The sequence below is a fragment of the Ipomoea nil genome, unplaced genomic scaffold (genome assembly GCF_001879475.1).
Source record: "Ipomoea nil cultivar Tokyo-kokei standard unplaced genomic scaffold, Asagao_1.1 scaffold0268, whole genome shotgun sequence".
Lineage (NCBI taxonomy): Eukaryota > Viridiplantae > Streptophyta > Magnoliopsida > Solanales > Convolvulaceae > Ipomoea > Ipomoea nil.
Genome location: NW_017616696.1, coordinates 3,694,763 through 3,706,592, shown reverse-complemented (window position 1 = coordinate 3,706,592; position 11,830 = coordinate 3,694,763). Strand labels below are relative to the sequence as shown.

General features: G+C 40.9%; 1 protein-coding gene across 5 annotated transcripts; it reads right to left on the bottom strand.

Annotated features, from left to right (window-relative positions):
- Nucleotides 1–308: 308 nt before the first annotated feature.
- On the bottom strand, nucleotides 309–6,443 carry LOC109148851. 5 transcript variants are annotated; one of them, XM_019296622.1, is made up of 4 exons: nucleotides 4,898–6,443; nucleotides 2,156–2,456; nucleotides 1,502–1,733; nucleotides 309–1,219 (listed from the first exon to the last, which is right to left on the bottom strand). In XM_019296622.1, exon 1 carries the CDS (start codon nucleotides 6,356–6,358, stop codon nucleotides 4,988–4,990), a length of 1,371 nt encoding a protein of 456 aa, XP_019152167.1. In that variant the 5' UTR covers nucleotides 6,359–6,443; the 3' UTR covers nucleotides 309–1,219; nucleotides 1,502–1,733; nucleotides 2,156–2,456; nucleotides 4,898–4,987. The 5 variants fall into 5 exon arrangements, with proteins under 5 accessions (XP_019152167.1, XP_019152160.1, XP_019152183.1 ...); XM_019296615.1 differs by having other exon boundaries at nucleotides 1,502–1,720; XM_019296638.1 differs by having other exon boundaries at nucleotides 309–1,214; nucleotides 1,502–1,720.
- Nucleotides 6,444–11,830: the final 5,387 nt, after the last annotated feature.

Here is an 11,830-nt window from a genome sequence, read left to right as displayed (position 1 = left end):
CCTATAAATCTAAAACAAAAATGAAATTTACTCTATTATTATTATTATTATTATTAAGAAGGAAAATGCTCTCAAACTACTGAAACTAGTAACAATTGTACAATTAAATCCCCAAATTTAAAAATAAAAAGTTTCAATAATTAGACCTTAAACTTACCAAAAAAAAAAAAATACAATCAACAAGTTACCATATATTCCGTAACTTGCTAACTAAACATTGTATGTGACTTTTTAAAGTGATTTGGCGCATAGTTTTGTATTTTTAAAGCAGAAGTAGATAATAAATTAAAAAAAAAAAAAAAAAAAAAAAAGTTTGGGTAGTATGGCCACCAAGCCTGCAAGTCATCGCCTCTTCTTGATCCAATGTAGACGAAGGCAATCAAGATTCAAGATGGAGTGCAATTTGACATTCAAACTGTATGTATGCATGTATGAGAATAAAAGTAGAATGAGCAAAAGGTTGTTCTTCCAATCTCGCAACCACCAAGGAGAGTACACTATCCCTTCTCATCTTCTTCTCCCAAATACTGCATACTGAACCATTGAGCTAAACCCATACGGTGAGAGTACAGTATCCCGTCTATGGAGGATGGATATAAGCATAGCTCATAGCTGGCTTCTCCAATCATTCTTCTGCAATTTGCAATCCGCAGACACATCACATCACAGCAAACACAGGGATACTTCTCATCTGGACTTACAGCTCAGATTTGGCAATCATTCCCCTCCCACTCGTGGCTACAAATTCCATGCACCATTTTCAACCAATAAAATAAAATCCAGTTACCTTACACACTCAAAGGGACATGTGGGATGAGATCTGAAGGCTGAAGCTAAGCTCAAGAAGTTTCATGAACCATCTTAAGTTAACGGTTAAGCCAAATCATCAGGAGAACTAATCAACTTCCATATCTCGTCCAATGAGAGGTCGGCTATATCTCGTCCAACTTGGGTATTACTTTCTGTAAACTGAAATCCCGAATCCTTGATCAAAGGACTGCAGATCTCCGGCACCTTCACATACACAGTAATATATTACTTCTTGATTTCTTGCAACAAAAGGGGGAGAAGCTTTTTCGGGTGTCATATCATTCTGCAGTTGTTTTATTCTTGGATTTATTAATGGTTGGAATTCCAATCCCCTGTCTGCATTCATGGGCATGCACAAAAAGTTGTGAAATTAATCTGGAGTCTCTGACCAAGTACAATAACTTCTGCACTGAACCCAAAATGGATTATCAGAATTGTACACTAGCTACTAGAGAGTTAATGTAGAAAGACAGATGGATAAAGTGTCAGCAGAATAAATTCCAAAATGATGTAATCTTAGCCTTAGGAGTTAGGACTAGCCAAAATCACATGACAGACAGACAGTTGAAGATGACACATTTTAACAAACTTGCATGCAAAATCATCTTAATTAGGTCCATAAGTGCATTTTTAAAGCAGATCATCATGTATTAAATTCTCACTCATCATGGCTAAGGCTAAATCATTCTACCTGACAGCATAAATGACTGAAAAGTCTGAAATTGAAGATCCAAACTGCCATGCACTTCCCACTCTTTCTCATCCCAGACATGTGATTTATTACAAGATTGACAATTATAACTGCGAAATGGGCAGTGCACTTCACCCAATAAGCTTATGTCAGTGATCTTTCTTATCTTATCTTCTCCATCTGTGGGGTCTTACTTTGGATGCTACGAAAATTGTTCATCTGGCATCATTTACTACTCATAAGTCAAGAAAAGAGTGAAAGAAGATTTTATGGAACATATTACTAGAGGTCATGCAATGCATGTTCGTACATTTCGTATCAAGAAGCATACTATAAATGAAATAAAGGTAGTAAGGTACTGCACGCAAATTCACTATCTATCATACTTAAAATATTATAGTCACACTTGCCTAATAGCTACACGCCATGTCAAGCATTTACTGATCCAAAATATTGGGTCTCTCCAACACTTATATAAACCTGTCTTAGTTTCATATGGGCACTACTACACTTATTTCTCTTCCCTTCAGTACAACTAGCTGATTCTCAGTGTATATCTTGCACAGAATATAAAAGATTCTAAAAAAATCATGAAGGGAAATTTGCTCAACGTGTGCCTAAACAAATTGCAGAGGGTGGGTAGCAGACTTGTACCTTCTGCAGCCACTGCCGACAAGTGCTGTAAATGGGCATGGTGGTCTTTTGTGCATGAAGACAATACAATCCCAAGCGATGTTCCGAAGGGTCACTTGGTGGTCTACGTAGGGGAAAACCAGAAAAGATTTGTTATCAAAATCACCATACTCCAGCACCCACTATTCAAGGCATTGTTGGATCAAGCTCAGGATGCATACGATTTCACAGCTGACTCAAAATTCTGGATACCTTGTGATGAGAAAATCTTCATCAGTGTCATTAGAAGTGCTACACCTCCTAGAAGCAAAATGATCTCAATCTGCATTTGTTGATCCAGATGTAAAACTCATTACATTTTATATTGACCCTGTTGTGTACTATAGTATATCAAAACTCATTAATCTTAACTCTTCGCATATGCTGCTGCACAAAATCAATAACACTGAGGCCAAAAAAGAAAAAGAACTGAACCTTAAGTTGCTTAGCACACTTGCACATGAGAATTAATGTGGCAATCCCCTTCTACTAAAGGTGTTCTTAACCAATTGTTATATCGTGCACCAGGGCGCACAATGCATTCTGCACCCTAAAAATCCCATGTTTCGTATATGAGTTAATACCCAAAATCGTCCTCGATTATAGTGGTTTTTCTCAATTTCGTCCTAAACGACTTTGGTGACCTAATATCGTCCCAGACTTTTGTGTTTCGCTCAATTTAGTCCTCCATTTGTTATTCCGTCAAATTGGTGTTAAATAAAGGGACAATTCAAATTGTCAATATTGATCTTTCTTTACTTTCAACTTGTAAAGTGCGAAATTTCTCTTTCTTGTATGAATTACACCCAGAATTACTCCCGAACATGCAAATTAAATTTTATATTCGCAGTTTTAGGAGTAATTCTGGAAGTAATTCGTAAAAAAAAAAAGGGATTTCGCACTTCACATGTCTATGAGTAAAGAGATGCCAATATTAAAATTACTGAATTGTCTATTTATTTAACATCAAATGGACAGAATAACAAATGAGGGACTAAATTGAGCAAAAACACAAAAGTCTGGGACTAAATTGAGCGAAACACAAAAGTCTGGGACGATATTAGGTCACCAAAGTCGTTTAGGACGAAATTGAGAAAAACCACTATAGTCGAGGATGATTTTGGGTATTAACTCTTTCGTATATACATAATTGTATAGTAGAATACACATAAATTCCTAACGTAATACACATAATCTAACATAATACATAATACACATAAACTCTTAACATAATACACATGAACTCTTAACATAATACACATAAACTCTTAGGGCGCACAATGCATTGTGTGCCCTGGTGCACGATATAATTTGCCGTTCTTAACTGGAAAGAACACACCCTTCTTCTAATGTTTTCATTAATTGGAATGAAATTTAGAAGAACAATCTAATTGAGGCAATAGAAAAAAAGCTAAACAGCACTTTGTCACTAAATCAGGCAAAGACAAAAGCTATTCGACAGTAGAGAGTTTCTAAAGATACAACCTATCTACACCACTTGTCCAATACTTCAGGGACTAACCGGACTCATTTGCTTAATCTAAGATAGAAAAATCCCCTCATCTAAATATTAGCTTCCTTTAAAGTTTTGCCAACATAAACTGTACAGGGAACCATTTAGAAACATTTTTACTTGTACAGATTGATTTTGGAATGTTGGATAAACAATACTTGTATCACATTGGAAGTAAATAGGGTCTGTGAATAATGATATTGCACAGGAAAGCAATGGACTAAAGTTAGTCATGCTACAACTAGCCTCAATTACATAAAATTATGGAGCCGAAAACCTGTCCATTATCCACAAAGCTAAAATTAAATCCAAGACTCTCAAAATTAGCTGAACTTGGGTGGACAAAAGCCAGATCTCTGAACAGGAAAGAAGGCAAAATGATGTAGAAGAAATTTTAACCATCATTAGTTTGTAAAACAAACATTCTCATTTCCTGTTTGTACTTTTATTAACAGAAGTTTAATGGTAAATTAAAAATATAAATATAAATATAAAACCTTAAGCCCGAAACTGCTGTTTCTAAGCACTTGATAGCAGGATAAGACAAGGGAATAAACATTCCTAAATCACATTTACCCATTAAAGATAGTTTGAAGCTGAAGAAATATTATAATGTTGATTAAATAAAAAAAATTACACTAATTGCACAACTTGAGATGCTAATGCTAATATAAATACACTGATTAAGATATAGAAAAAATCAAATAATTTATTTATTTCAAGCAACATTTAGAACCAGAATATGAACTGAAGGCTTACTGGGAAACTTAATCCTGTGGAATCTAAAGACCACATAAGATGCTCTCACATATTACAGGAAATCCTGAAATGCTGCTACTCATTTTGATTAAACAATTTCAAAATTATAAACACCAAGGTGACAAATAGAAAAAGATAACTCCCATTTTCTATCCTTCCCCCTTTTCTGGATAAGGAACTCCGGTTTTCTGTCTTCCCCTGATAGAACACCTTAAGACAGTAATTGCCCAACTATAAGTATGCATTTATATATTTGCCACCAGACAGCATTATTTTGCAGTGAATAAGAATTGAAAGCCGAATGGTATACTCAATAATTTATGAGAAATTTACACATTATATATTGCCTCATCAAAAGCAAATACAAAGTAGAGTTGGCAACATCAAATAATACAAGTGTCACATTACTCCAAAGTTCTAAGCATTGAGCATACAAAATATCAGAATATTACCGCTGTTTTAGTGTCACCATTAGACAATAGAGGCTCTAAGATGCAACTGCATAGGCAAGGGAATTAATCCATAGCTAAAGTCAATACATATCATCTAGCACCTAGTAGGAAGCCTTCCAACTCTCTTCGCCCAAATGTCCTCCCAAGTGAAGAGGCATCAACGGATCTTGCAGCCAAATAAAAAATTAGCCAAGCTACCATGAAATAAACTTCTATAGCTGACAGAATTGCTACTGCAAATTCATCCCCAAAATATTCACCCAATATCCACTTTGACAATGACCCGCAAATCACCACTTCCCAACACTTGATCTGAACAGCAGGCCCTAGCAATGCCACCAACAAATGACACCCTTCTTTCACAACTTCCCAACTACTCTTCCTTGAGTCCACTATAACAATCCAAGAATCCACAGCAAACATAAATCCCACCAGCAACTCGACCAAGAACCATGATATTATAAAGCACAAACTTTCCTTCTCATGCCCTGTAATCCATGGAGCAACATCTGAAAAAGGCATCAACTTCATCCTTATGAAAACATTGAAAAATGAACTTTGATCCTCGACTTCCCCAAAAGACCAAATTCCCAATAACTGTGCCAACGCGTCCCTCACCGCCCACCGAATTAGAACAAATGCACAAAGCCTTTTAAGCCCCACATTTGAACCTCGCCACACAGTTCCACAAAATGACCTGTAATTACCCAACAAATTATCCAGCACCTTAAGGAAGACAATGCCATGGACCCAAGTGTATGTAACCAAGAACGACGTGATAACGTATCCATAAGCTGTGGATAGTAATACCACTAGAAACAACAATGTCGTAGCATCACGACGGCCCAGCTCCAAACCCTTCATAAAGAATGGTAAATCATCTATTTTATAGTCGTTATGAGGACCACCGAGAACTGTAGCGTTTTTTTCCGCATACGGGAGAGGCTTAAACGATAAGAAACCATTGCGAACAGCCTGGGGCAGAGCGATTCCATTGTCAACGATTGGGTGAGAAAACCCCAAATTGGGGTTGAAATCCGAGAGAATGAGGGAAGTGGAATTGGGGGGTGGTTTCAATGAAGGGTGGAACAAGGAACGGTCGAGGTCGGAGTCGCCGGAGAAGAAGTCATCGTCCAGGGTACCGACACGAGAGAGGTGGAGAAATGGGCCGTGGCGGTGGCGGTGGCGGCGGCGGCGGTGCTGGTGAAGGGGTTGATGATGGGAGGAGAGATCGAGGCGGGAGAGGAGAGATTTGAGAGAGGGATCACGATCTATGAAAGAGGTGAGGTAGTGAGTGCCGGTGTCGACGTTAGAGCGGAATATGAAAATGAGAAGGGAGAGGAAGAGGAAAAGGAGGAGGTCGGATACGAAGATGGATGCGGTGTGCTTGAGGAGCGAGATGGTGGTTTGGTGGTTGATCGGCGGCGGCGGTGGCGGCGGCTGCCGATGGTGGTGGTTCATGGCGGCTTTACGCGACAAAATTGGGGAATTTCAGATACGGAATTGAAAACCATTAATGCTAGTCAAAGTGAGGTTATTTTAGCAATTAACTATTTTCATTAGATTCTACTTACATCCACATTTATTCCACATAATAATACTCCGTAATAATTTTCAAAATTTATATTTGATATTTCTATTTTGGCGTCGTCATATTACCAAAAAAAAAGAAAAAAAAAACTATAACATGACATTTGATTGTAGAGGAGGAATTACGTGAAAAAGAAATTGCAATTTCATAGGAGATGAATTATTGGAAATAAAATGAGAATTTAAATTTCAGTGTTTGATTTATAGGAATAGAATTACTGGGAATTTCAATTCCAATGTTTGGTATACATGGGAATTGAATGGGAATAAGTAGTATAAAGTCAAAAATGTTCATTCTTGTTGTTAGGCATTAATTTTAGGTTAAAAAAAGAAGGAATAATTTTGACTCATCACTATCTTTTTTTCTTCCTAAAATCCTAGGAATTAAAATTTCAAGGGGGACATGGGATTTTAATCCAAAAAAAAAAAAAATGGGAGAATTGCAATTCCATTGAATTGCAATTCCTTTCAACCAAATAAGAGAATTTTGTGGTATTTAGGATTAGGTGGAAATTAAGTGGGAAGGGAATTTAAATTTCTTTCAACCAAACGCCCTAAGGGTATAATTTTATTCAATACACAAAAGGACTTTTTGTACAAAATTTAAACTCCACATTAATGGTTGAGTTAATATCCGATTTGGTCCTTCAACTATCAAGATTTTACCACTTTGATTTTTGACTTTTAAACTTATTCAATTTAATCTCCAATTATACAATTTTTTACCTAAAATAGTCCTTGGTCCAAATTAAAATAATCTTAATTAAGACCATTTTAGTTAATAATTGCATAATTGGAGGTGAAATTTAGCAAGTTTGGAAGTTGAGGATAAAGTGATGAAATCCTAATAATCGAGGGGTCAAATTGGGTATTACTCATAATTGTTTAATTACTTAATTTAGAAGATCTGATTCATTCTTACATATATCTCATTTTACATCTCATATTTATTATGTATTAGTTTTTTTTAAGAATATTATTTATTAGGTTTTTTTTTTTTTTTTTTTTTTTTTTTTTTTTTTTTTTTTGTAAAGAAGGAGGGGGTGACCCGTAAGAAAGCTACATGCACAGCTACTGCCGACCTGCACAAGGTGCACTACGACGATTCACTCTAGCGCCAAGAGCATCTTCCCAGATCCGAGGCTTGTCCGTTAACTCTTCAAGCCCCAACTCGTGGATGAGGGCGGTCGCTGCTAGACGATCCGCCACTCTGTTTTGTTCGCGAGGAGCATGCTCAATAATCAACGTCTCAAAGTTCTGGCGTTCTTGGTTGCATAACTGTAAGATGTTGCAGTCCATGCCGCCTCTTCTACTGACATCATTCAAGCTCTCCACAGTGCGCAAAGAATCAGTTTCCAAGACAAGTCGTCGAACCCCCCATTTCGTTGCCAACTTCAAGCCCATGAGCACCGCCCATTTCTCAGCCTCCTTCGCAGCACAGGAGCCAATGTTGAACGTGAAACCGCAGACCCATTCTCCCCTGTGATCTCAGAGAATACCTCCGCACCCAACTCTCGAACCTGCTCCATTTGAGCAGCCATCAACATTCAACTTGAGCAATCCTTCCTCCAGCTTTCTCCACGCCATGGTCACCCCTCCGCTATTACGAGCGACAACCTGTGGAGTCCATTTCCGCCTGAAGGCTGCCTTGATCTCCTCCCTTTGAGTAAGAACCCAAGCTTTCTTCTGGACCAAGGACGTGTGACTGTCGTTGAAGACCCTATCGTTCCTCCAACGCCAGCACCACCAGAGGCTAATCCCAAAAAGTGAAGCCCAGTCTTCATCGAGCTGAAACTTGTGGGTAGCCCTCAAATTAGCAGATAACCAGTCATCCCATCCCATCGCCCGGACGTCACGCGCAGCACTGCGGGGCATGATCAGCTCCCAGAAACCTGCAATCTCCGAACATCCTCTAAAGATGTGATCAAGCGTCTCCGGTTGACCTGCACAAGAGGAACACATGCTATTAGTCGTGAAACCACGCTTCTGTCTTTCAACATTCGTCATTAAACGGCCATGTTTCACTAGCCATAAAAAATGGTTCATTTTGTTCAGAAGCTTAAGCTTCCAGATGATGTCCCAATCGTTCTCCGCCTGGGCAGCGCTCCCTTGGTTTAGCGACGCGTAGGCTGTGCGAATGGAGAATCTTCCATTCCTGTCACCAGACCATCCCCAATCATCCTGTGCACCCGTGTCTTCAACGAGGATAATGGCGTGGAGCTTCGCTATCCACTCCTTATCTAGGACGCCAGTGATCATCTCCCATTTCCATCCCCGGGCGGTATCCCAGTAGTCGGCAACGGGGGCGTAAAACTCCGGTAGACTGACCAGCTTTAGCATATACTCAAACAAACGCTACCTGTCTACCCACTTATCCATCCAGAATTGAGTGTCTCTGCCCGTTCCTGACGACCCTTGTCAATCCGTTCTCCAGTAAAGGCCTCGCTTTGTGAATCCCACGCCAAACATTTGATGAGTTTCGTCCTGACTCTGCTGATGGGTACTTGTTTTGCAGAACTTGGACCCATAAGTAGTCTTGCTCCTTCTTCATCCTCCAGCCAAGCTTTGCCATGAATGCCAAGTTCATATTCTGAATATTTCGCACTCTTAGACCGCCTTCTCTTTTGTCCATCATGACTGTTGCCCAGTTCACCAGGCTTGGTTTCATCGGGTCACAATTTCCTCCCCAAACAAACCTTCTGATCAGCGCTTCGATTTTCTGGCACACCCCCATGGGAATTGTCATGGTCTGCATCGTATAGTTGGGGATGGCGCACAATACCGATTTTGCCAACGTGACTGTACCGGCAAAGTTGAGTTTTTCTCCGCCATCCCTCAAGCCTTGTTGTTATTCGCTCTATTAAACTAGTGAAAGTTGCCTGCATAACCTTCCCATGTATCAATTGAACTCCCAAATATCTGCCTAGGTCGTCTGTGCGTGGGATGCGTAGCTTGGCGGAGATAGCCTCTGCAACCTCCGGCTTAGTCGTAGACTTGTGATTTACCCAGGCTTATTCGCTGGCCCGAGGCATCGCAAAACCTATCAAGACAGCGTCGCATTACAGAGACTTGTTCCAACGATGCTTCTGAGAAGAGGACCATGTCATCTGCGAAACAAAGATGAGATAACGTTGGTCCTATTGCAGACACCCGAACCCCCTTCCAGTTCCCAACAGTCACTTCTTTGGATATAGCCTAACTAAGCCTTTCCATGCATAACACAAACAGGGTAGGAGACATGGCATCACCCTAGCGAATTCCTCTTCCCGGTCTGAAGCTAGGCAGCCGTGTCCCGTTCCAGATAATTTGCATTTCTGCCGTCTAGACGCAGTTCATGATAACCCTTCTCCAAGCTTCAGTAAAACCTGCATCAAAAAGGGTCTCGTTAATAAAATCCCAGGAAAGGCGGTCGTAAGCTTTCTCCAGGTCAATTTTGATAGCCATGATTCCATTCTTCCCTTTTTTGGTACGCATAGAGTGCATAACTTCCTGATAAACGATAATATTGTCAGTGATTTGTCTTCTAGGCACGAAGGAGCTTTGGAACTGCCGGATTATCTTAGGAAGGATAAGCTTAAGCCTGTTCGTAATTGTCTTGGTAATAACTTTGTACAAGACATTGCAGAGGCTTATTGGCCTGAACTGTCTGATTGTCTCTGGCATCGTGACTTTCGGGATGAGGACCAACAGGGTGGAATTGAGGCCCTCCGGGATTTGGCCTGTCCTGAAGGCCTCCTTGACCATCTTGAAAATACTATCGCCAACGACCGGCCAGGAATGTTGATAAAAGGCTGCGTGGAGGCCGTCTGGTCCTGGTGCCTTCATAGGGCCCATGTCAAACAAAGCCTCACGAACCTTGTCCTTAGTCACATCTCTGTTAAACAAACGCCACTCTGATTGACGAATAATGGGGAACATATTTCTTACCGCTTCAGAACCATTACCCGTTCTCTCTTCCCTAAACAAATTAGCATAGAAGGCTTGGATGTGTGATTGGAGCTGCTCCGCATCCGCCAACCAGTTTCCTGCGACGTCTTGCAAGGCCAAGATTCTATTCTGTGCTTTTTTCACCATTGTCAGCGTGTGGTAGTACTTCGTGTTCATGTCTCCCAACACAATCCAGTCCTCTCTTGACCGCTGGTACCACATAAGTTCTTCCTGGTACAGAACATCTCGAGCTCCTTGCGTAGCTTCGATTCCAATTTCCAAAGGCCCCTATGGTACGAAAGGGCCAATCTTTTTTGGATCCCACCAATACGGGCCAACAGATTTCTCTTGTTCTCCTCAACGCTACCAAAAACATCCCTGCTCCAAACTCAAAGGTCCTCCTAGACCTTTTTGATGTTGTCGTGAAGTTCTTTGTTAGGATTCCAAGCCCGGCTTATCACGTTTAAGAAGCTTTCATTAGTAAGCCAAACAACCTGAAATTTAAAACAAGAGTTTACCTAACCCCCCGTATGGGTTATCGAATGGACAAGAAGAGGTGCATGGTCAGAGGACAATCGCGGCAAGTGGCGTACAGTGGCCTCGAAGAACCTTTGTCGCCAATCCACACTGCATAGAGCCCGGTCAAGCCGAGCCCCTTTGGCGTCCTGCCCATCCAGGCCTCTCATCCAAATAAGCCTGGGCCCGTGAAAGCCCAGGTCCACGAGGCCTTCCTCATGGATCCAGTTGACGAAGTCCTCGCTTCTTTGGGTAGAAAAGGACTTATAATTTAGAGTTTCCTCTTTAGAGGTGACGACGTTGAAATCCCCCACTGCTACCCACTCGTCCGGGATGTTTCGTTTGTGCGCTTTCAGCTCGTCCCACAGACGCCTTCGAAGGTGGTGGTCTGGGCTTCCGTACACAACCGCTAGCCCCCAAGGATTTTCTCCAGCTTCTTTCACCTGCAATAAAATAAATTGAGGGTGAGTGTACTCTACGAAAATTTCCAAAGGCGTGTTCCAAAGTACCCAAATGCCAACGCTGAAACCCACTGCCTCCACCCTAATCCAATCTGTAAAGCCAAGTTTAGCACAAATCACATTCGCCTGATTTCCCGAGACTTTGGGTTCCACCAGACCAAGCAAATTCGGCTTGTGGGACCGGATCAGTTGTTTAAGGACGCGGTGGAACCCTCTTCCTCCTGCGCCCTGGCAATTCCATATAAGACTTATCATACAAAACAAATGGGAAAAAGAAAACGTTAAAAACATAAAACAAGGGGATAAAACCAAAACAGAAACGCTTATGGTGCAGAAGCAGCCCCCATGCTTCCGTCAATCTCCTGGATGGCTTCCAAGTCCATAACAACATCACCCTCGTCGTCAACCTGCCCTGGAGGGTCTTCGTGATGTTCCTTGG

What these genes read in the sequence shown, in the direction of transcription:
- LOC109148851 (XM_019296622.1), bottom strand. Translation starts at nt 6,358, where the DNA reads ATGAACCACCACCATCGGCAGCCGCCGCCACCGCCGCCGCCGATCAAC.